The sequence below is a fragment of the Apodemus sylvaticus genome, chromosome 10, assembly GCF_947179515.1.
Source record: "Apodemus sylvaticus chromosome 10, mApoSyl1.1, whole genome shotgun sequence".
Classification (NCBI taxonomy): domain Eukaryota; kingdom Metazoa; phylum Chordata; class Mammalia; order Rodentia; family Muridae; genus Apodemus; species Apodemus sylvaticus.
In genome coordinates, this window is record NC_067481.1 from 52620605 (window position 1) to 52642372 (window position 21768).

Here is a 21768-nt window from a genome sequence, read left to right on the forward strand (position 1 = left end):
TGTCCATTCTCACTGCTGCTGTTGGCACCCCATGGTTGGAAGCTGGGGTCCTTGCTAAATATCCCATAATGCTGAGTTCCCCCCCCCCCAAAATGAATCCTTCAAACCTCCAGATCCAAGGCTGAGGATTATAGTAGCGTGTAAGAGGGGGGACAAAGGAGCCAGGCTGGCATCCTGGGAGCAGAGCTGTAACTGATACACTGCTCAACGGTGTTTTACTGGCTCTGTTCTGGCCACAGCTGGAATACCTTACTTTGGAGCCTTATCATAGGCTGACCTCCAAGGCAGCTTTGCCAAGGCTCTCCGGGCTGACCCAGAAGAACGCAGCCTTCCAGGAGGATCTATGGGGCCCTCCTGGTCAGATTAACTCCCCCCACACACACCCACACCCACACCCACACAGAATTCATCACTCCTCCAGGTGGGTCCCACATCCTCTCAGGGGTAATTGGCTAGTGAGCACCTCTCCCCTCCTCCATCATCTCCGCTGGCCTCTCTGGTCCAAAACATCCTGTCTACAGATAGAGTGTCACATTATTCCTAGCGCCCCACCCCCTACACCTACAGCTGCTACACCAGCAGCAGCTTCCTGTTTCCTGTTGTGCAAAATTAAAAGCAAAATAAAAACCAAACAAAACAACCCACTCGATATGAAGGTAGACATCCAAGGCTCTTTGGAAAGTTTCCCCACCCTATCTTTCACACTGACTCTCAGATGCCTCCTCTCCCAATGGACGTCCACTTCCCTTATCCACCGATCTGCTCACACTACCCTAGTGCTCCAGGTCCTCCCCAGAGGTTGTGGTCCTCCCCTTTAAGGTATCTCCATCTCCTTCAGCCACTGGCCTCTGGTCATGCACCTAGGCTCCTCCCCAGCCATAAGCTCTCTCTACCTAAGCCCCACGCCGTGCCCCACTCATCGCTGGGCTCTGCGGGCACCCAGCACAGGACTTTACCGCTGTAAACATCAGCCTATGTAATTTGGCCAAATCCTGCTAAATGTGGGTTGCTAAAAGCCATTTTCAACTTGAGTGCTATAAAAGGTGACTCTACCACAGCTGCAAACCCCTGCAGCTCTCAACAATGAGACTCAAGGAAATGTCCCTTCCTGCTCTATCTGACTGGGGGCTGGGGCAAGAGGTGAGTGGACTGAGTCCCATGCTTGATGGGACGCATCTCGTGGCCACGTCTGTCTGAGAACCTCAGGCACCTTTTCCATGTGGCTCTGATGAGCCATGTCTGCTGCAAACGCCAGCGGGAAGCCAGGAACTCGCCCTTGAGATGCATCTGCAGGGGAGTCAGACAAGGTGCTAAGGTGCAAAACGGCTTATGATACCGGGAGCCTGCGGGGAATCTTCTGGCACAAGTCACTGTAAAAGTGTAGCGATGTGGATTCGTGCCAGTAAATATGAAGGAGAGCTGAAAATAGCAAGGAGTTTCTCATCTTTAAATTATTGTCTGTAACCACCAGGCAGGGCTCTCTGTGCTGCCCAGGGGGAGACACATCCAGAATACTGGGATATTTTCCGAGGACACCCCCTCCCTTAAGGAGTAAACCCCTCTAAGAGTGGCTATGTTCCCTCCCACATCCAGAAAGAGGTATAAAGTTAGTACAACCTTTGCCAAGGGCAATCCCACAGCCGGAGACAGAATAACAAAGCTACCTCCGGAACCGGCATTGCCTGGGAGAGTGTTTTGTTTTTGTTTTTTGTTTTTCATTTTTTCCCTTACAGATTCACTCATACAAAATGACCTAAACATAGTCTTTGCAGCACTGTTTGTAAAAGCAAACGACTAGACACAATCTAAAAGCTGAACAGTAGGGGTTTGGTTAAATAAATTATAGGACATCTGTGAGGCTGGGAAAGACTGGAGATCACTTTCTACACCCATATGGAGTGATCTCTGAGGGATGGTCTGGTAGAACAGGGCCAGTTCAGAAGACTACAGGCATCGTGTTCCCAGCAGCCCTAAGGTTTGTAATAGACCGGTTGAGGATGCAACTGTTTGAATATTCAGTTTCTGGAGGTGGCTGGGCTGTGGGAAGCCAGGGCAGAGAGCTACCTCCCAGGGAGAAGGCTGGGTGGAAGAGAAGCAGGAGAGCCCACTTGCCTTGGTATCTCTTTCTTGTGTCCCACACAAACATGTTACTCAAAGTTAACCCCCGGGGCATGCAAGCCTGCAGTCAAGGTGACTGGACTTTCCCTTTTTCCAGTTCTTTTTGTCATCTCTCCCTCACCTTCGGTCTCAAGGAGAGGTTGCAGCGTGTAAAAGCACAGATGGTGGATTCCGGAGTCCTAGCTGTGCCTGTGCACAAGCTCATCCCTCTGCAGACCTGAGCTGCCTCCCACAGCTACCTGGGAACTGAGGTGGTCCCTTGCTGAGAAGATTAGAGCAGATAGTCTTTGGAAAGCCCCTGGCCCCTCCAAAGCAGACTCTGCTTTTCTCCAGCTCTAAACCAGTGGCATTCTGCTTTCTGGAGGAAGCTGCGGTTAGGGATCCTCTGGGGGAAAAGCTCAACATTCCAGGTGCATTATTTCCTTCTAGCCTCAGGCAGGGCTGGCAGTTAGGTGGGTGTCCCTATTCCCTCCCCCAGCCGCATTCTGTTCCACCATGAATACAAGAAGAGAAAGTGGTTTCCCGGGGTAGATGCATAAACTATGGACCCTGACGGCAGTGGCTTTGAAAATGCTGGTGACGCAAAAACAGTAGAGGGAAGTGCCTATAAAAGCTTTGGAAACATTTCCAGAGAGCCGAGGAAGCAGGAAGAGGACAACACCCAGTGAGGCTGCAGGGGTGGGGTGAGACGATGTGACCACTTCAGTTCACTGCAGCTGCCCCTGCTCCATCCACCCCTGACCTCTACACACACACACACACACACACACACACACACACACACACACACACACACACACACAATGGGCCATACTGTCAATTCCCAGCTCCACCACTACTCCCTGAGCTCATGCTGACAGCTTGAGTGCTCTGCCTTCGCTGCCTCAGTTTCCTTACCTGACAAATGCAGATCACCACACCCATCCCATTGGGCCTTAGGAAGGTAGAATGAGTTAACACAGGTAAAGTGCTTGAAGCAGTGCCTTGTGTATGGTATGTACAGCCAGTAAATGGCCGTTTCTGTTCAATCACTGCCACTGTCATCACAGGCAATGCCCTCTCCTCCCCTCAGCTCTGTTCTGCCACACTGTCAAAACCCACAGAGCATTGAGGCTACTGGGCCCCAGCACAACCGAATCAGTCCCAGCTCCCAGCCCACTGTCACCTACAGTCACTTGCAAAAACACAGCATCCACCATAGTTTGGAGATGACTGAATCCTAGCCTAAAGCCCCTGGGCTCTGTGGATACAAAGCTCCCTACCACACCTCGCACAGTCCTGACATTGAACTTTGCAATCCCCACCTGCCTTTGACAACCCCTCCTCCTACCACAGCGTGAGTACATAGAGACCATGGTGCCCACCCTGCCCAGCCCAGACCTAACGGAGTTCCACTCCCTTCAAAGCCTGCACTGAACCAACCAGAGTGGTATGGCCCCCGCAGTCAGTCACAGCCCTCATGACACTTGTGCCAAGAGCTTCCGTGCAGAAAGGCACACCGACAGTCGTTCCGGCTTTACAACCTTCCCTATCCAGCCTTGAACCACAGTAGGTGCTACCCAAGAACTATCCAGCGCATCCTGTGAGTGGACATATGGCCTGGCTCTGCCCTCCACTCTTTGGCTCCCACCTGGGCTATCAGAGTGGGCGTGTGTGGGCCAGCTTGGGCCCTGCCTCCACTCTGAAGACCACCATGCACACTGTATGACCGAAGTATCACACAAAGGTAATAGTTCTTACTTTCTGGGAACAAAATCCAGAACATGTCTCCACAGTCATGTTGGCCTGTGTCATGGAGGAGGAGAAGGTGTGGGTGATATTCTCTGGCAGTGGGAAGCACCCTCGGTAGGTGGCTGTGCGTCCTGCAGGGAAGGAAATAAGGTGTTGATGAGAAGTGGCATCTTTGGTTGGCTTTGGGTCTTACAATCTAGGTGACTATACTCAGGAGGGGCAGAGATGATACAAGAGAGAGGAAAGGTTCCCGATGGGCTTGAGTCCAGCACCCGAGAAAAACCCACACGGGAACCATGATCACCAGGGTCTCTGACAAAGGTTATGTGGCTGTAATGTTGAATTGTCGGGTCCCTTTTCCTACTATCTCTCTGGTTGCAGGGGTGAGGGCAAGGGTTAAAGGCAGGGGTGAATAGCTGTTTTTCTGTCCTTCATTTTGCATTTTACTTCATGCTAGCTTCCACAGTAGGAGATCTGAGAGGCTGATAGTCTGGAAAGTTCTATGACTCACGAGAATACGCATGAAGATAAAAATGGAGCTTCCTGTGTATCTGGACTGCCCGTTGCCTCTTTCTGTGCTGCAGCAGACAGAGCACTCCCGGGCCTCCCAGTGTGGCTGCCCTCGCTCCTACCTTGAATGCCTGCCTGGATTCTAGGAATACTCTGCAATCCTGTGTCACAAAGGAATCTTCTTGCCAAGCTGTTCTTCAACCTTCTGGTGGAAAAGCTCAGCTCGCTCTTTGGTTCCCTTGGTACTGAGCAAACCTTCTGCAATGTTCCAGCACCAACTGCTTGGGGAAAAGTTTCTTGAGATGGCATCTGATTTTCATCCCACGCTCCTCTTCATATGAGGTCTCCTGAGGCTTGGCATCTTCTCTTAAACTTGTTCTTCTACCTGTCACGTCTCCTTGCCAGCAGTACCAACCCTCCCCAGCCTTGGGCAGTGTAGGGATAATTTTTCCCCGTAAACAGTTAAGTATAGCTCAGGTCTGGATGTGGAAGCCTGTCCTGACTGACCACAGAACCAGGGGTTTGGGAATCAGTGCGTAGAATTAGGGATGCCACTTGTTGCAGAGAAAACAGCTAGCTTTAAGTCTTCAGAACCTGGACTGCGCAGCCTGTCACTAGCCCTGTATCACAGACTAAAAGAACCTTCCTCACCTACATCCTCAAATCTCTGAGGACCGTTAAGGAGTCACTGTGGGTCCCAGTGCCAGCTGCTAACAGCTGTATCTCCTCATTCTCACACAATTGCTCAGGACTGGTGTGCCAGCCAAGGGCAACAGCATCCTTCCCCCGAGTCTCTGTGCCATCCTGTGCCAAGGTCAGGCCACAAAGAACAAAGACTTCATTCATGCCACAGAGCTAAACCATGGGCGTGGGACAGACACTGAGAGGCATGAGGGAAGGGAGGGCCATCAGGGCAGACAGAGCACAGAGAAGGAGAGTAACCAGTATCCCAGGGAGTCTAGGCCATGGCAGGGTGGTGGGACAGTGGGGGCCATGAGCCTCCAGAATGGAACTCTTCAGAAGGAGGCTGTGTGTGGTCCCCTTGGCTCCCTGCATGAAGCCTAAACGCTGAAACACAGTGGGTGCCAAGGGGTGCTGAGTGAGTGACTGACTAGGATGGCGGGGTTCAGTATGACCTACAACAGGGAAGCAACCCATGAGGCTTAGGAGGCCATACATGTGGTCTGTGCGCATCACTGATATGACTGTTAGCGGATAATGCCATTAAGTGTAAACTGTTCTGCAGCCCCGGCTCTATGTCCCCAGGTGAGAGCCTTGTGACCATTTAGGGCAGAAGAACACCGTCTAAGGAAGGCACTGTTAAGGTGTGAGGACTGAGTCTGACCCCAACCAGAAGGTAAAGGAATACTTGAGTATGTCCTAGCAGCTGCAAAGCTGCAGTCTGCAAAGGGTGGTCGCCTGATCACCTCTGACAGCCTGTTAGCAGAGCTCCTGGAGAGGGGACCGGAAGGCAAAGGTCAGCCACACAGCTGGCTGCAGAAAAGGCATCCACACCACTGCCAACGTGGTCCACAACAGCAGTTCCACTCAAGAGCAACGGCTGGCCCGAATGACCAGGCCATCTGTCCCTCAGCCAGCAGGAATCAGAGGCAGAACAGCTGTCTCCAAGTTAGTGAGTGAGCAGAGTGGAAGCCGGTAGGGTAACCCAGAGTCTACCTCAGGCCCTGTCACATCTAGCCCTCTTGGCTCCGCAGTCAGGAATGAGTCACTCTCCCTGTACTCTGGCCCTATTCACAGCACTGTGGCCCACCATGGTCTTCAGGACTGAGCTAGTTCTTCTCAAGCTGTATAATTTTGAATTGGACGTTCATCTTTGGTGAGAATTTACCGTGAAAACCCTCAGTGTTCTCTGGCATAGTTCTCCTGAGAGAGACTTTGTACTTGTTCCCCTAAGAACCTCCCAAACCCCAGAACCAACTTTTGGGTTGAGCTTGCAGACCCTGGGAAGATGAACCCCCAATTAGTCGCAAATGTAGAGTTGTAGTTATACAGTCTCAAGTCTTCTGTCTCCTCAAACCAGTTTCAGATGGTCCAGTCTATCACCCTATTGCTAAAGATCTAGCTCTATCCAGAGGAGTTAGAGAATAGACTGGAACCCAGAGAAGAGAAGTGACGTGAGCTCTCTGAAGCCAAACAGCATGCCTAGCCTTCCTATTCAGTTCTGCAAAGTATGAGGGAAGGTGTCTAGTCACAAAGCCAGGCAGTGAGGTTTGGACGGCCGTCACTGTCTGTGGCACGCAAGGGGACAGTCAGGTGTGGGCTAGGTGAATGGGACATTGAGAAGGCTGGCACACTCACGCTTCTTGGAGCCTGGCTGCTGCAGTCCCACGCTGTACACAGAGAGCCGGCGAACAGCCCCGCACATGGAACCTTTCTCTCCCTTGCACTCCTGATTGCACTCCTTCAGGCTGACACGAGTGGCCGGCAGCCTGTTCCCACAGTAGCACTCTGCACCAGCCTCCAAGCCAGCATAGACATAGGACCTGCAGGGACACAGAGTGTGAGTGAATCCAAGCTGGGCCCAGAGCTAAAACTGGAGTCCAGACTATGGAGAGGTCAGAGTCAGGGGACGGTAGTTGGGTCTTAGGGACAGACTTGGAGTGGAGATGAGGTCTGGGTAAGTAGATGGGGCGTGGCCATCGGCATGGCCTAGGGCAGCAGCTCTCAACCTATGGGTGGTAACCCCTTTGGGGGAGGTCAAACAACCCTTTTACGGGGGTTGCATATCAGACATCCTACATATCAGATATTTCTATCACAATTCATAACAGCCAAGTTATAGTTATGAAGTAGCAATGAAATAATTTTATGGTTGGGGGGTCACCACAACATGAGGAACTGTATTAATGGTTCACAGCATTAGGAAAGTTGAGAACTACTGGCCTAGGGAATCAGGCTCCATCCAGAGTTAAAGATCATCGAAGTGTAGGGAATAATGTTTTCTCTGGAATAAACTATTTAGCCCCATTGATCTGTCTTGTCAGCTTGGAGAATGAATTTCAGTTTCATCTATGGCCTCAAGTTACAAAGGATTACATAGTGATGTGTGGGAACGTGGTTCTCAGTAGGTGTGCAGAGCTCTGAAGTATAGTGTTTGCCCATTGCTACGGTGTAAACACTCACACGGATGACCTCAAGCTGGCTGGACACAGATCACAGGTGGAGATTTAAGTGTGCTCTGCACCAGCACCGCACTGGCCCAAAGCTCACAAAACAGATGGGACTGTGGGGCCCTGTTGGCAGCCCCCTTCTCCTCCTCCTCCTCCTCCTCCTCCTCCTCCTCCTCCTCCTCCTCCTCCTCCCCCTGCCCCCCCACAGGCACCAACCACTACAGCATAATAGAGCAACACAGAAACAGAACCTATAGAGAGTCATAGAGGGCCACAGCTACAGAGAGTGGACCATGGGAAGAGCCCAGAGTGAAAACCGGAGTAATGCAGTCCCATCCAGCTGCTGTCTCACTACAGGATGAGATGGTAGATTTTGTTACTTGCTACCTCTGAGCCCCAGTTTCTTTAAATAGGAAGAAGCTAAAATGAGACACCAGCAGCCTCATATTCAGCCTCACCTTTCTCTGAGCTACCAAGCATAGGGAAGGTGGGACCCATCATTGCTTTCTCCAGGTATAAAGTGGGAAATAATTCATGACTACCTAAGGAATAGGGTGGGACTTGACTTATAGAAAAAAAAAACTGTAAACGAATCTATGGTGATAGAAATAGGTGAAGAGTACTGCGTGTTCATGCTCTCTGCCCGTCTTCTGACATGAACACATACACGCATACACGCACACACACATATGCATGCACACACACACACACATACACAAGCTGTGATTGTCCTGTTAGTAGGGACAGATGGCTGATAGCCACAAGGAAAGCTGATGGTATCTAGAAAAGCAACTTTTGTTGTAAACACAAGTAGAAATGGACTTTCTAAACGCTGGACTGGTCCTCAATTTTATTTTAACTGAGGTCCATTTCTCCCTTTATTTCATTTTAAACAGATGAGTAAACTAGTTTTTCATGGGTTCTCATCCTCTTCTATAGCCTGCTCAAAGAACTCCCATGGGTCACAGGGCATGTCCCTAGCACAGCAGGGATGGAAGCTAAGAGAGCCGTTAGCTAGCATGCTGATGCACTTTCTCCTGGAGATTGGAGTCTGATGAATGGAGGTGTAATGGCGTCAGGATGGCCAGCCAGCAACCGTGATGCCCCTTGGTTCTGAGACTGTCTTCCAGCCTCATCCAGTGTAGTCAACAGTGCAATACTCACCGCTCAGCACAGGCATCCTGGCAGTGGGACACCGTCATCTTTCTCAAGTCGTAAAACACGGCCCCCTTCAGGGTTCTCTCCTGGCCCTCCTCACTGAAGCATCCCAGGTAATTGCCTGCAAGGAGGGAACACAGCTGAGATCGAAGGCCCAGGAGTGGGGGAGGGCCCTAATCACAGGCTTCCATCCCTGGGAAGGTCTGTCCGCCTGCCACCAGTGGGGAAAAGCCGGGATCTCCAGCCCTGCATGGTCCACTCACTTCTCCAGAAAGCAGAGGGGATGAAGGCTCCTCTTCTGCTTCCCCTCAGTACAAGAGCCAAGCGCACAGCTGGGCAGCTTTCTGCTCCTTTGCTCAGATAATGGCCTACTGTGTGCATAGTTACCAGCCTACTGTGTGCATAGTTACCAGCCTACTGTGTGCATAGTTACCAGCCTACTGTGCACCCAAAGGTAGTGCCGGGAGCCCAGAGTCAGCCTGACTGCAGCTTTTCTCCCTTTCCTGTGCTTGGATCTGAGTTTTCAAAAAATAAAAATAGTATTCATTGTACGTATTGGTGGGGTACAGTGTGATGATTCAATATATGTGTGGAATGATCAGATCAGGGTAGTTGGCATTTTTACACACTTGAATCCTTGTAACATCAGCTTAATGAAGTCACCCTCACTTCCCTTGCTAGGCGCAGAGAGGCCTTCTGCCTGTCCTATGGTCCCAAGATACAGTTTTACCACCTGCACATGAGCTACAGGGAGCTTGGAATCCAGAGGAAGTCTGGAGTTAGTTAACCTAAGAGTTTCCCATAAGCAGGGGACTCTTTAAAACAAATCTGCCATGTTTCTCCAACGCAGATAAACAGAGTCTGTCAGTTTTGAGGCAGGTGTCCACGTGGGAACTGATGCAGCCAAGTGACCACGACGCCCTCTGCCATACCCTCATCACTTCTCCAGTCAGAGACACTTGGGGATGATTCCAGAGGGCAGTGTCACTATCGATCCAAGCGTGCAGACACCAGTGGGAGTTGCTGGTAGCCCTACCCTGTCACAGACAGGAAGGAGATGCCTCCCAGACTTGCAGAGAAACTTGGAGAATGCAAGCATAGCCCCAAGTGTGTAAATGCCACACACATCACTGTTTTGAAGAAATGGCATTTGGGAATTTGCAAACACACTCTCACATGGTCTGCGAACTGGGAAGGCGCATCCTCAACAGCTAAGTTGGGGACTGGATAGGACACCTGCGCTGCCGTTGCTGCACACAGCCTACGTGTGCTCTGCTGCTCTACACCTCTGAAATGGTACCTGGAGTGTGCACCAGGAACACGCATCAGGCTCTCTCGCATCCTTGTGGGTTCATAGGGCTGCCTAGAGAAGGGCAAGACCATGATTCCTCAGAAGGAATAGTGGCTCCTGCCACATTGCAAGGGGAAGGGCGCCCCACTATTCATTCCTGAAGCAGGGAGGGGCTCTCCTGTCTGCAAGTGCTTCTACAGTAAAGGCTACTTTGGACTCTGCTGGATTACTGCAATTGCCACGCTTCGGTTTCCCCAACTGACAGGTCGATGCGCGCCCACCTTGGCTCCTCCCATCTTGCAAGGGCACCTAGCCTACAGCCAGAATCCTTCCCCTATCACTTCAGCTCTTCCCAGGGTCTTAGGACTCTAAAGTATTGTCTTAAAATTACAAGCAAGCTAATGATGGATTGTCAGCCAAATCCCAGCCATCAACTTGCTGTTAAAATCTTCTAAGCCGGAAGAGGGTAGGGACACTATCTTTACCCCAAGTGACTCATCAGGGTTAGACACAACACCATTGTCATCATCACGCAGCTGGAAACAGTGGGTCACTGCTCCTATAAACCATACTGGTAGTCTCAAGGCCGTGGGTGTTAAGAGCAGAGGAGCCCTTGCACAAGGAGGGTGGGCCAGTTGGCCATACCGGATCTGAGTCCCAGGGGTCTGAATTCCTAGAGCAGATGATAACAGGAAGCTGCTCCATCCAGGGCTCCAGGGAATCTCAGGTCAGAAGACGCCAGTAAGAGGAAGCCAACAGTCACCTCCTTCCATAAGGTCCTTCTAAAGTCCATGCCTCCTGAGGTCACCTCCATGGAGGGTTGGGCATCAACACGTGTGCTAAGCACAGGCCCCTGCTCCCAGGAGGGAGGCTGGTATGGAACTCTGTAAACTGTCTCTTTCATGAGCCTCAATACCCCTGAATCCATTATACATGGCTGCAGAAAGAACCCACGGAGAGCAGTAGGCATGGATTATTCTCTGCCCATCTACTGTGCAAAAGAAAAGCAGTATCTGAGAAATTTCTGATGTGTTGGTTGATACAGAAAAAAAAAAAAAAGCCCATCATAGCTTTCAGCTAAACATTCCAAACACAAGGAGGCACAAAGCTCAAAAAGGTCAAGACTTGCCAAAGCTGGGATGGAGCAGCCCTATTTCTGAGAATGGGATGGTGGAGGTTCAAATCCCTGCTACGCCAGGCTGTGTGACCTGGGATGTGCAGGTCCCCCTCTCTAAGATGCGGGCTCCCCATCTACAAAATGGGGACAAGATACCAACTCCAGAAGCTGGTGGTTGTGAGAATTCCACAAGATAACACATGCCCAGCATTGAACAAAAGGCTGGGAGTGTCAGGTACCAGGAGCAACTGTCTTATGTTTAATAGTCTATTTTTAATAAATGAAGAACTCTCAGTTACTTTACAATCCCTGGAACTCAAATCCTTCATTGTGAAAGTGGCGAGAGCACTGCTTACATCCGTAGGCTCTTTGAAGATTAAATTAAACAAGACGACAGATGGACATCTACTCCCAATGATGCCCCATACATAACAGATGTTCAAATAAATAACATCTATTATTATTCTGATCCTATATTCTAACCTGGGACCTAGCGGGACAATGGGTCAGTAAATATTAGCTGAATAATTAGCACATTAACGGAAGAGAGGAGAGCAATGGTTTCAACCTCCAGGCTGGAAGAAGAGGCTGAGTACCCAGCATCTGTGTCTGACCAGCATGCAGAGGAAGTCCCCACCCTACCCCCAGCATCCAGCAGCTCCCATCTTGGGGTGCAGCCAGGTCCTGAGACACAGATGGGCCCTCTGGGTTGTGGGGGAGCAAAGGAGCCTTCTGTCACTTAACATAACAAATGACTTTTCTAAACCCCCGACAGAGGCAAGAATGTGCAGAAAAAGCAAGAACTTCGAGGGAGGCGCTGGGACGCTCCTGAGGCGGGATTTATGACTTTGGGCTGAAACGAAAGCGATGCATTACCGCCTGTGACTCTGCATCTGTTCATTTGCACATCAGAATGGACAAGTCGTGAGGGTATTAATGGTGGCTTTGGAGATATTGGAATGTCTTTGGAAATTACTATCAATAAAAAACAAACTGGCTATGGAGAAGTTACTATTTTTCCCCTAGTAAACTTACTGACATTTTATTCCATTATGGATGTTGTCCAAGGTATAATGAAATGCACAGTGATTGATGGAGACTCCTGCAGCTTCCGTGGCTTGCAGGATCCCTTTCAGGGGATGGCGGGCTGCCCGGGCTGCAAAGAGATGCTTGCTTTGTCTGCAGTCCCAGCAGCTGGTCTGGGGCTACACTGTGGGGCACTCTCTAGACCAAGGAGGTTGCTTGGCCATGCGGGGCCAGAGAATTCCCTAAGAGAAAGACACAGGGGTTCCAAGGCCAGTGTTCTGCCTTCCTCTGGGTTCTCTGAAGACTTCCAGCATGTTACCACATCTCCCTCAAACGCTGCTCTTTTAGAGTCTGTAGGGAAACCGACATTATCTTTAAAATTCTGAGATTAAAGATATTTAATCTCCCATGGAGTGATAGTGCCCATTGACTATTCCAAGTCTTCAATACCAAGCCCTGGGCCTGGACCTTGGATGCTGAATTGTACAACAGCATGGCCAGAGTTAACCCTTTATTTGCTTGGTAATTAGGGTATTCCAGAAATCATGGACAGAGACTATCAACAAGTAAGGAGAATTTCCTTACTTGAAGAAGGTATTTTTATTCATACCACAAACCATATTGCTCCTGGACAGCAGTTGATTACTGTCCTGCTTACATCTGATTGTGATTTCTCCTGCTTTTCTAGGAGCCCTTCCATCACTACTGTGTCTTTGGAGGTAACTAAATGGTTCTCTTGGGCATCATATATGTATGGCCAGAACCAGGCTACCAGGCTGCTCAGTCACCTTCTCTGAAGACCAGCTATGAAAAGGTCTTCTCTACCTCAAGTTCTATGCCATGCTTTAATCACCCTTCAGGCAGTCTGTGCAGTCGTTATCTGGAAACATAACTGACTCCACCCCAGACAGAGCACTCAAGGGTCCAAAGCAAAACACATATGCAGACTAATGCATAGTGAACACACATTGAAGACAAATGGTCTTCAATAAATGAGGACAGAGTGCAATGAAGAGAAGACTCCAGGTCAGTTTGTCCAAGGTCATTCATAGAGCCAGAGAGGGCCTCAGCTCTGTCTTCAGCTAGGATGCACTTCACAAAACTTCCTCTCAGGAAACCCATGGGCCCTCTCCTCATCATTGGCACTTTAGTCTAAATTAATTACCCTAGTAATGTCTGCTTTGAGACCCAGTTTCTTAGTGTGTTGGAGAGATTACAGAAGGCACACACATATAAAATGAGTTATATCACCAATCCCTCTGTCTCCTTACATATAGGCCATGTTAAAGAACCTACTGTGAGGAAAATCAGCTGGATGATGTCTGGTCTGAAATGCATCCTTCTTTGGAGACAAGAATCCATAGCCTTCTAGTCTTTCCTTTGTTGCGCCCACTGAGTCATTTCCCCAAGGCAAGAGAAGCTTGGGTTTATTATTTTCAGAATAAATCAAAGATTGGGGATGTGACTCAGCCATGGAGGATGTGCCTAGTATCCCAAGGCCTGAGATCTGAGTTCCAGCAGCACACAGATCAATCAGTCAGTCACTCAGTCAGTCAGTCAGTCAATCAGTCAGTCAGTCAGTCAGTCAGTCAATCAATCAACCAACCAATCCCAAATCTTAGGCCTGGCACTTTCTATTATGCCTTCCATACCCTAGGTCTGATGCTCCATTTGCCTCATCTCCGACAGTCTTCTACTTAGCCCTCTAGGCTCAGAACTCTGCACACTATGCTTAAGTACTCTGTGTGCTATGCTTAGTACTGTACCTGCTAGGCTTAGTGCTCTATGCTAAGTACATACTATGCACTATGCTTATTACTTATGATAGGTGCCCTATGGACTATGATACTCTGTTTAGTAATCCATGCACTTTATTTTAGGGGCAGGAGCACCACCTCCTCTAATGACTTAGGGCACAGGACCAAGTTGGTGAGAGGATGATCAGAGATGACTGAGTTCAGCTGCCTCCCAGGCACAATTTTAACACTTCCCGTGTGCTCCCCAGGCACCCAGCATGCCCTCTGGGCCCCGCAGAGAGAACCTACAGAACTCAGTGCAAAGAGCACTGGGCCAGATAGACCATCTTGACTTGGGAGTCCCTGCCGTACGAAGACTGATCCCATCGCTGCCCACCGCGGGCCTGCCACCCCAGGGTGCCCTGAGATGTGTGTTCTGCTTTGCCTCTGTCCTCTCCCACTCACTCCAGCGGCCCCCTCAGCCTGCTCCTGCCCCATGGTGCACCTCTCCTGGCTGCCTTCCTGCCCAGACTCCCTGCTAACTCCCAGCCAGGGTTTCCTGGGGGTCACTGCCCAGATCTACTCTACATCTGAGTTCTGGCTTCAGGGTCAGGTTCTAGAGACCCCAAACTTCGAGAATAATCTCATCCATTCACTTAGCTTTTCCACACCTCAGTGTCTTCCCTGTAAACTGAGGAAGAGACAGTGTCAGACAGCAGCATAACAGCAGAGCAGCACTGCATAGAAGAGCCATTTTTACTAAAGTGATAACAGCTTTAATTTAGAGGGTGCAGTAATACATCTGCCTAGTGGTTCTTGGCTTATGTCTACCCCAGGATGACCTAGGGCAGGTTTGCAACCTGTGGGTTGAGACCCCTGTTGGGGGTTGAATGAACTTTCACAGGGATCGCATCCCAGATACCCTGCCTATCAGATATTTATACTACTCTTGATAAAGGTCACAGCAGTAGGAAGGTTGAAAACCACTGACTCAGAGTAGATGCAGGGATTGCTGGTAGCAACCCAAGTAGGAGATTCTGCTCTGTTAATTGTATAAGGACCTAGGACTGTATGGTCACTAGTTTCCACAGGCAGCAGCTGCTGGTCTGGAACCACCCCTGGCACCCTGTGACACACTGCTCCAAGCCACCTCAATACATTTGTACAATATGTCAATGTATTGTGTACCTGAGAGGACCTAGAGACAAGTAACATAAAGTCACCCAGGAGGCCATGACTGAGCCAAGATCAAAGTCAGAGCTCTGAGGGACAATATCACACTCCTCAGCTACCATAGGCCCAAGAGACAAGACATATAACCCTGAGCAGGGCTTGTGGCAGCCGCAGACACCTACCTCGGTTATGGCTGGCCGGTCCAGAGGCCTCCGGACCCAGGGTGGGTGGCCCCTGCGGGTCACTGGTGAGGTGGTGGAGCCAACGCCGCCGCAGTGAGCTGCGGTTCCTCCGGGGCCAGCGGATTCCAGGTGGCAGTCGGGCCAGAGGACTCCTTAGTGTGTCCACATCAAGTAGTAGGTCAGGGCTACTGTGGGGATCACGAAGGCTCCTGCCGTCCAGCAGACCCACACCCAGTGCCACCGTGGCCACTGGTAAGGCCTGCAGGCTGCTGGGAGCCCGGAGGGCCTGTGGGAGGGCCACTCTGGCCCGCTGCAGGAGCAGCAGGCTGCCGGTCATCAGGTAGGCGGCCGTGAGGAAGAGTAGCAAGAACTGTGTTCTGCGGAGAAACTTCTGGAGTCTGAAGAAAGGTTTGGCCATGCCCCTGGGCAGCAGGGCTCCTAGCTGGAGCCTGGGGACGGCTCCTAGCACCTGGGCAGGAGGGATGCCAGGGCCTCCAAGGGCATCATCCCAGCATCCTGACTCTTGACACCTGTCAGCACACTTGTGGGCTTCTGTCCCTGTGGGTTTCAAATGTCACCATCACTTCTCTCCAGCAGCCACAAGCCCCTTGTTGGTACCTTCTGTCCAGGGGTCACCATTTCCCCCATCCCTTAGCTCTCCTGGCCCTCGCCAGTCTCAGGAACCTAGAAAAGTGGAGAAAGAACATTAAGATGCAACAGGATCCATCTCCCTCTTCCTGGGCCAGGGTACTCGCCAGCCCTATCACTGATTTACCAAAGGGGTGAGCTCTGAGCCAGGAACACTGGACAAAGGGTTCAGATCCTACTTTCTGCTGCTGGCCAGCTGTGTGACACCAGAGAAATTGCTGAACCTCTCTGGGCTTCAGCTCCCTCATCTGTGACGTGAGGAAGATACTGGTTTGGACAGTGGCAATGAAGGTCCAGTAATGATAACAGCAATAAGGAGGAAGGAAGCAACCGTGACTTCCACTGAGTCCTCAGCCACCCCATGCACTCAGCAAAAATGAGTTAGGAAGTCATATCACTGTACTCTCGCCAGTGTAATTGGATAGATATTGTAATGCCCCCACTATACAGATGAAAAGAGAAAAGAGAAAAGAGAAAAGAAAGGAAGAGTAATTTCTTGATACACCACAGCTGGCAAACACAAGAGCCAACATTCCAATGTCTTTCTCCAGATCTGTCTTCTCAACTACCACACGGCGCAGCCTGAAACATCGTTTTACTATAGAACACAAGTGTGCACCACACAGGCCGTTGTATACTGAAGGTGCTTAATACATGCCTACAGCGAGCTGCCTCCCAGTGATGCAGTGGAGCTGTGATCTGGATCCTGGGAGCAGCTTCTACAGAGGCTGGTCACTGACTCTCACTAAGACAGAGGCAGGCTTGCCTGGTGCTCATGTTAAGGTTAAGCTGTGGTTCCCACTGGCGGCATCTCTAAAGTAGCTATTAAGGTTGGTGGGGGCTCTGCAGCTGCCGTGAGCTGGGCTGCTGTGTGAGGAGAGGGCTCTGAGCACAAGGACAGGCTTGTCCCAGAAGAAAGGACCCTGGAAGCGTGACTAAGCCGCTGGCCGTAACTAACATGGCGAGGGCAGCGTTTCAATGGCTGTTCTGTGCACAGACACGGCCTGCTGGGTGTGAGAAGAAAGACAATGTTTTGGCTCTGGGGCCCAGCATTTCAGACTGCAAGGAGGCTGGGGGCCCAGCAGAGCAGCCAAGGGGGCCCAGACCAGCCTGAGCCTTCCGGATTAAGTTCTGAGAGCTGAGGGGCTGAAACCTCCAGGAGGAGAGGGGTATGGTTACACAGGTCCTCATCTGCAAATGACAGTGGAACCCAGCTGAGTGGGGAAGCCTTTGCAGATGGTCTCAGAGCTTTTCCTTTCTGTCTAAGCTGGTATGTCGCCAGACCCACCCCTGCCAGCCTCAGATTTGTAAAACCACAGAGAAAATCCCATGAAATCCGGACTGATCTGTCTGCCCCCACCTTGGGCTCCTCCAATCCACAGCACACAGGCTGCCCGGGCGAGCCTCCTTAACGCGCGAATCTGATCATGGCTGGTGTTCTTCTGCTTAAAACCTCTTTTCAATAGCTCCCCAGAGCTTGGGGATAAACTGCAAGCGCCTTAGCATGGCACACAAGGTCTCCTTGTGGTCCAGCCCACTGAGACACATTCTCTATGCCTCAGTATCTCCACCTTGCATGCATATGCATACGCTCTGACTGCAGCATGGCCTCCTGTATTCACAGTGTCTCTGCCTCTATTTCCTCTCTCTGTCGGGTTAATCGTTGTATGACCCCTAAGCCTTAGCATTAATGTCACTTCTTCCAAGCTTTCCCTGATCACATCCACCTACAGAGGAGAGACTCCCTGGTTCCCAACAGCCAGTGCTAAGCCCATCCGGGCATGCACCACTTTGGTGCAATTAACATTGCCTATCCACTTCTCGATCCTCCCCAAAGGACTCTGATCAACTCGAGTAGATGCCGTTCCCTATTTACTTTTATCACTGTCACTCAGCATGAAGCCTGGCACAAGGTGACGCCTCAGTTGTCTTTGCCAGTGGGGGCAAAGTAGACTAAGTAGACAAAAGAACTCTGACAGCAGAAGCATGCTCTTGTGGGGTCTGTGAGCAGCCAAACTTGAAACTCCATTCATGCACAGCTGGGGAGAAGCCTGAACTAGACAGATACAGAGCAACCTGTAGGCGACCCTCAGTCTCAGCATCAGAGCTGATGTGTAAGATGCACATGGATTATCAAGAACCCCTAAACGCTGGGTCTGTCCTGTGCTCCAGGAAGGTTCTCAGATGTGTTTGCGGAAGGAAGGGTTCTGGATGTAGGAGATCCTACTAGTGTAAAATCCTAAATAGACAAAAGGTAACACATCTGCTGTGGAAAGGATGCTGGTGAGGTGGAACAGACCGGTGGGTGATGGTCCCACCCCTGTAGCCGTGTGCTGTGACTTGCATTTTACGTGATCGATTGAATCTGCATACATGAGACAAGTAGGGTAGCCTCCTTGTCTACAAGTAGGGTGGGATGTGAGAGAGAGATGTTAGATGTCAGAGGTGAATCCATCAGAATTTAAAATCACCCAAGCTCTCCTAGAGCCCTCTAGATCCATTCCTGGAGTGGCATTCTCATCAGGGTAGCAGTGGCAATCACTGACAGGCCAGAGTTCCACCTCCCCGGGCCCCAGAACCAGACTTTCATTCTCAGGTCTTAAAATGGCAAAGCTGATTCCCAGGTCAGCAGGGGGCCACACACTCAAGGCACCAGGAGCTTGCTCTGTCCTGATCCACCACACTTTACCTAGTGCTCACCCCTGCTTATCTGATAGGCTGCTGAAGACCCTCCAGGTCACAGATCATACCTGGACCATCTCCATCTCCCCAGATCCCAGCATGCAGCTAGCTGGGTGGCATCAGCAAGAATTTGTTCACACGAAAGCAGTCAGGCCAGGCACAGGGAGACTTGCAGCCTAGAGCCCACAGACAGGCTTCGAGGTGTAAGACAGCAGGGCCAGCTGAGACCTGGCAGAAATCTGGTCACTTTTCATCTGTACTGGATATGGAAGTCCATTGGCTGACCTGCTGTATCCCAAAGCCATCAGGCCTTCATTATAGCAAACAATCCCAAGGGAGGACCTCAGGCTCCTTGTCTGTGCTTGGGTAAATGGGAATGGTTGTAGAGCCATACCCTGGTTGCCTGGACTGTGACACATACTGGTTATGAATGCCAAAGAGGCACACAGGAGCTGCTGGAGGACAGACCCGCAGCAGGTGTTCCCAGCAAACTGTCTCCTTCCTCCTAGGCCTCCTGCTCCCAGGATGGGCCCAACAGCCTCCTCTTGCTTGAAGTTCATCTAACTGTAGTTGGCAACTGCTTAATTTTCAGTGACACCATTTATTAGGCTCTTGCAGTGTGGATAAATAGATTAGATGGCCTGTGTACTCGTGGGCCCCTGGATCCTCATGGGAGGCAGACAGCCTGCTGCCTGCCAGTTAAGAACTGTCCCCATACCTGTCTAGAGAGTCAGTATTCACACCCAAACCATCTGCTCCGGGAATTGTCATGTAGCCAAAAATCTCCCTGCCCCTTTCCCCACTTGAGTTCTGGCTCTGCAAGTGGTAAGATTTATTCTTAAAAATGTAGTGTCTCTCCATCACAGGTCTGAAACTCAGCCAGGCAGAAGCTCCTCCTGTTCTGGCCTTTCCAGTCAAGTCTAAGAGACGCTGCCATGAGCGAGCAGGCTCTGAGGCTGCCTTTGAGCTCTTTCTCCTCTTCTGGAAGTCTTCCACACCCCCTGAGTCTCGCCTCACAGATGCTTTCCCTGATCTGGAACTCTCGGTGAGGGACTGTTGAGCACACGCCTATCCCACCCAGAATCTCCACCGAGGCTCTGTCCAGGTTGGACAAAAGTCCATCTGCCACCTTGCTCAGTGTTCTCTATGTCCTTGGGATTATTTGGGGGCTTATAGAATGAATCCCTGAGATAGCCCAGAAATGAGAGGAGAATAATTGAACCGAGGCTTCAGGAATCTCAGAGGAAAAAAAAAGCAAGTTCCTATTACAAGAGGGACCCAGAAAACCTGGGTTCTGGAAGAGGCTGGGTAGCACCTACCTGTGGGCGAGGTTGGGGTGGGAGCTAGCAGAAATAGGAAGGGAAAAGATGGGAGAGGAGGGGATCATCAAGACTAGCTAGGACCGGCCCCTCGGGTTCAGTCATGTGACTCTACCTCCCCTCTACTTTCTGGCTAGCGATGAAAAGCATTAATGGGAGAGCAAATGACCAGTGCTCCCCACATGGATCTCAGCCACTGTGGCCACCAAGGGTGACTTCAAAGCTGTCTGCATATAGGGCGGCATCCTAAAGACAAAAAACAAGGTTCAGCAGGCTGCACCTCAGAGAAGATAAAAACTAGAGTCCCAGGTCACTGACCAACTAGAAGCTAGCAGCTCTATGTTTTGGGGCCTCAGCGAGGCTGTAAAAGGGGCTGGGCTGCAGTGTTCTCCCCCCCCCCCACTTCACCTTCTTCATCCTTTGATGCTCTGTTCAATGCTTGCCGTATGAAGCCCATCCCTCTCCCAGGGGCTGTGTCCTCCCAGCATCCCAAGAAAGCATCTATCCTAGTGCATAGCACTAGTTATGCTACAGCTTGCAGGGGCTACAGGGCAAGGAGGAGCTGGTTCAAACTCCTCCACTGTCACTCAGTGGCTCCCAGCCTCCTCCCTCAGACTACTCATTACAGAACCCTATGTCCAAACCAGTGTTCCTGGCCAGCATGAGCTGTTTCCGGCTTCCTTATGGTGCATGTTACTTAGCCAGCCAAAGATGCTCTGCCCAACTCACAGGCCTGAAATACTTCCCCACCCACAAGGTTCAGCTCAATAACACTTCCTCCTTAAAACCAACTCAACCCCTGAAGCAGAGTGGTGGTCCAGTACTGACAGAGAGGCTAGATGCATGGAGACCTGTGGCTGGGCGTGGGTTCTCCTTTGAGTCTAATATCTCTACATCCTTGCCCAGCCTGAAAGCCACGCCCAGGCATTGTCAGTATCTCTGACCTCACTCCAGGGTCACCTGCACTCCTGGTCTGAGGCTGAAAAGGGGAAGGGGGAGGTGTAAGATACCCACAAAACACACACCTGCAGATCCTCCCTGAAATGGGGGTAAGGACTCCCATCTTTGAAGAGGCAAAAACTCTTTGAACTTCAGAACTCAAGGAAAAAAATTCAAGTAAAAATGTTTCTAGGGGCTTGGAGAGATAGCTCAGAGAGCAAAGTGCTCTCTTGGAAAGCATGCGGTGGTCCCGAGTCCAGATCCCCAGAGCTCTGGGGGAAACCAGGCACGGCCGTGCTTCTGTAACCCAGGGCTGGAGAGGTGGAGAGAGGTAAATCCCAGAGACTGGCTGAGCAGACAGCACAGCTGAAGCAACCGGCTCCATGAGATAGCCTGTTGTAAAATACTACAGAGGCCGGATGTGGTGGCACACACCTTTAATCTCAGCATCCTGGAGGGCAGAGGCTAGCCTGGTCTGCCAAATGAGCTCCAGCCAGCCAGGGTTGTAGCAAACCCTGTCTCAAACAAAACAAACAAAACCCAAACAATGTGGAGAACAGAGAAGACCACCTTACGTTGGACTTTTGGTCTCTGCAGATGCTTGCACGCACAGATGTGCACACACACATACCCCCCTGCTCACACTCACACACACACTCACACACACACATACACACACACAAAGTTTCTTTAAAAGTACACAACATAATAATTAGATTAATCATTTCATTATATACATTATATGTACATTATATATACATTATAATGTATATATACATTATATATTATATACATAGGCCCAGTGTCACTGGGTAGCCTGTTAAAATATACCATGACATTTGTCAATCACAAATAGTAAGAATAGCATTACTAAGGTCAAACTCCATTCAATGCAAATGGGGCATATAACCTTCAGTGAACTCAAGGATAAAGTCCTTATGAACAAAGAAGTTACAGATGTCACATCAGAGGTTATACGTGGTTTCACATACTGCTAAGTGTGTGAC

At 50.5% G+C, this 21768-nt stretch overlaps 1 protein-coding gene across 3 annotated transcripts in view; it reads right to left on the bottom strand.

The window, feature by feature from the left end:
• The window catches only part of Wscd1 (WSC domain containing 1), a 41016-nt gene that overhangs the window by 14887 nt on the left and 4361 nt on the right, over positions 1–21768 (bottom strand). For all 3 annotated transcript variants that reach the window (XM_052195705.1, XM_052195704.1, XM_052195706.1), the window contains exons 2-5: positions 15174–15857; positions 8655–8769; positions 6679–6863; positions 3859–3980 (exon numbers count right to left, since the gene is read on the bottom strand). In XM_052195705.1, the coding sequence (XP_052051665.1) occupies positions 3859–3980; positions 6679–6863; positions 8655–8769; positions 15174–15591 (840 nt within the window). In that variant the 5' untranslated portion in view covers positions 15592–15857. The remainder of the gene's footprint in view (positions 1–3858; positions 3981–6678; positions 6864–8654; positions 8770–15173; positions 15858–21768) is intronic.